This window comes from Galeopterus variegatus, unplaced genomic scaffold, assembly GCF_000696425.1.
Source record: "Galeopterus variegatus unplaced genomic scaffold, G_variegatus-3.0.2 Scaffold4422, whole genome shotgun sequence".
In the NCBI taxonomy this organism is placed as follows: Eukaryota; Metazoa; Chordata; class Mammalia; order Dermoptera; family Cynocephalidae; genus Galeopterus; species Galeopterus variegatus.
This window is the reverse complement of record NW_007730533.1, coordinates 93,566-96,918: the sequence shown is the minus strand read 5'-3', so window position 1 is coordinate 96,918 and position 3,353 is coordinate 93,566. Positions and strand designations below refer to the sequence as shown.

Below are 3,353 nucleotides of genomic sequence, written 5' to 3'. Positions count from 1 at the left end.
GAAAAGCTTGGGCCCTTAGTCACACAGTCCAAGGCTCAGCTCTGCCATTACATGCTGTGTGACCTTGAACAGGTTACTCAACCTCTCTGTGCCTCCTGCAAAGTGGTCGTCTCTAACAAAGGAATGCTAAACTTTAATTCAGAGGCTTGATGTGAGGACTAAGTGAGATATAGTAAGCATATAGTGGGCCACTAATAAATACTTTCATTGATTAACCAAGCATTTATTGAGGTCCTGCTGTGTGCCAGGCACAGTCTTAGGCTGGGGCCTGACTCAGAAATTTTCATCGTTATCATTTGTATCGATCATTTACCCCTAACCAATTACGGAGTTAAGCTTTTGCCTGTTGTGGCCCCTTTCATCCTCACAAGAACTGAAGTCACCCTTAGCCCCATGTTGTAAATGGGGACACTGAGGCACAGCAAGGTTAGTAACCTGTTGGGTGTTTCAGGGCTAGCTGGTAGAGCAGCCTGCATGGGACCCTGGGCAGGGCTGCCACCACGATGCTGACAGCTCAAGGGCTGGGGGTGGGAGGAGCAGTGAGGAGGAGTGGGATGTCCCAGCCCCTGCAGTGTCTCCCGCAGAGCCCACAGCTGCTGCCGCCACTTCATGGTGAAGCTCTTGGATGATGGGAGTTTTGTGATCCTCGGGGAGAACGTGTCCCACGCCTCACTGGACGCCCTAGTCACCTTCCACCAGCAGAAGCCGGTTCGGCCGCACAGGGAGCTGCTGACCCAACCCTGCGGGCAGGTAAGGGTGGGACCCACAACGGCCACAGCCATGTCCTAGGGGCCAAGCCCTTTGCTCCCACTCACCCCTTTAGCTTCTCTTGATGCTGTCGCTCTCAGTGTCCTCGGCTAAGCCCGGTCCCGCCCCTCCTAGTTTTCCGCCCCTACAGCCCTGCCCCTCATGGTCCGTTTCCCCATGGCTCCACCCTCGTGGCCCATAGCCCCAGGCTGATTTTTTACAAGGGTGCGTGTGCGGGGTATAACCCTGGCTGATTTGTAGGAATGGCATATTTCCTAATAAGCCTTGGTGGGCGTGGCCTAGCTCCCAAGTAACTGATGTGGGAGGGACAGTACCTGAGACTGGCCTTCCAGGGTACCTTCAGGACCCCAGCCTGCCCTTTCCCCTCCATGATGCTGAGCTGCAGATACCTTCTACCCCGCAGAAGGATCCAGCAAACGTGGATTACGAGGATCTGTTGCTTTACTGCAACGCACTGGCGGAGAAAGCCACCAGCCCCGCCTATGGCCCCCAGGAGCATCAGAGGCCTTCCTCCTGCTCGGTGGCCACACCTGAGGAGGTATGTGACTAGAGCTGGCACCTTCGACCTTGGGGAGGGGCAGGGGCAAAGATGGACAACGGCTGCCAGAGGAGGCTCTTTTTAGAATTAGAATTAGACCCTGTAGTTTGGTGCGTAAAGACCTTCCGGTGATTTCTCAACACCGAGAGCGAAATTCACTGTGCAACCTCTGATCCTCCTTCTACCCATCGCCTGCCCAGATCCAGCCCCTCTGCCATCAAGGAAACCCCAGGGCCTTTGCATGTGCCGGTTCCACCTCAGGGCCTTTGCAGTGCTGGGTGCTCTGCCCCCAGGTTTCCCATGTCAGCGTTCAATTCTCCTTCAAGTGTCTCCTTCTCCAGGTTCCCAGACTAAAAGTAACACCCTTTGCTTTCCCCATCACATTACCCTGTTTGTTGGCTGCAGAGTGCTTCCCAAAGTTAAAAAATATATATAAATATATATCCTGTTTATTTATGGGTTTACGTGTTTCGTGCCCGCCTTCCCCATCAGACTGTGAGCTCTGGGAGTCTCGGGATCCATCTGGTTTGTTTACCTCTGCATCTTCCACCCCAGAGAGAGGACCTGGCGTATTGAAGGGGCTCAATTAATGAATCTGTGGAATAGATGAATAAATGAATGAACGAATGTATCCCACCTTCTCCAGGCCAGGTGGACCTTGAGGTGCCCCTAGGGCAAGGCCTAAGTGCCCTCCAAGTGCCCTGCACAGCAGGGAAGTTCTGACAGTGGAGGAAATGAAACTGGCTGGTGTGATGGACATTAGTGGGGGTTCAGGTGTCGGGGGCAGTCAGGGAAGGCCTCCTAGGGGAGGTGGCATAGAGCTGGGATGTGCAGGGTGGGGAGGAGCCAACCACACATGGAGATGCAGGGAGGGCATTCCAAGCAAAAGGAATGGCATGTGCAAACGTCCTGAGGCTCACTGTGTTTGAAAAACAGAGCAAAAGCCAGTGTGGAGAGGGAGTGGAGTTAGTGAGAGGGAGATCATCAGGGGGCGAGGCACCAGGGTTGCAGGGGCCAGCCATGCAGGGCCTTGGGGCCAGGGGAAGAGCCAGGATAATATTTCAAGTGTGCCAGGGAGCCACAGGAGAGCTTGAGCATGATCAGATCGATGGCATTAAATGTTCCCGGTGGCTGCCAGCTGCAGAAGGAGCTGTCAAGGGCAGCAGTGCTTGAGGGGGTAAATAAGAGTGTGTGGCTGTTCTGCCCTGTCACAACAGAGTCATTGAGACAAGACAGTGTGGTCCACAGAGCTGAAAATATTTACTCTCTGGCCCTTTACAGAAAAAGTTTGCCGACCCCTGAGGGAGATGGTGAAGCTGTTTACTGAGGAGGGAAGGAATGCGGTATGGGATCAGGTGTGGGTGTTCACACAGGGCTGTTTCTCAGCCTCAGGGCATCTGCGAGGGCTCCAGGCCCCAATTTCTGGGGCAGGTTAGGAGCTTTAGTGCATGCGCTGGGCCCAGGTCTCATCTGCTCTTGGTTTCAGGCCTCCCCAAAGCTAGTCCTGCTCCATGAGCCAAAGAAAAGGAAGCCATCTGCAGAGCTGGACAGAGTACCCACAGAGGAGGCTGCCTCCTTCTGCCTCCCGAAATCCCCTCTTGGGGAGACCCACCAGAAACTCTGGAAAAACCTCAAAATGCTCCCCAAGATGGGCAAGAGGGTCCAGCAGCAGCTGGAATCCCGCCTCCAGGCTGCGAGCTTGTCATCACTCCGGGATGCAGGGCAATCAGCGGTGACTCACACCTCCGGGGCCAGAGCAGGCAGCCAAGAGCACTCAGGTGACGCAGCCTGGAAAGACAGTGTCTACACGGACCCTTTTGTGGCCACATCCCTCAAGAGCCCTTCACAGCCCCAGTCTCCAAGAGACAGAAATGCCCCCTCCAAAAAGGCTGAGAGGTCGGCCAGCTGGAGTTGGCACAGAGTGGTAGCGAGGGCTTTGTCCTCCCGGGTGTCTGAGCCAGAGGCAAAGGACTTGATGGGGACTCAGAAGGACCAGCTCCCTGAGGAATACCGCCCACCACCACCCTTTGCCCCTGGGTACTGCTAG

At 55.1% G+C, this 3,353-nt stretch overlaps 1 protein-coding gene across 1 annotated transcript in view; it reads left to right on the top strand.

The window, feature by feature from the left end:
* HSH2D (hematopoietic SH2 domain containing) overlaps positions 1–3,353 on the top strand; it is a 6,949-nt gene extending 3,596 nt beyond the window's left edge. Inside the window, exons 3-5 of the mRNA XM_008587545.1 lie at positions 585–750; positions 1,172–1,306; positions 2,793–3,353. Of these exons, the coding sequence (XP_008585767.1) occupies positions 585–750; positions 1,172–1,306; positions 2,793–3,353 (862 nt within the window). The remainder of the gene's footprint in view (positions 1–584; positions 751–1,171; positions 1,307–2,792) is intronic.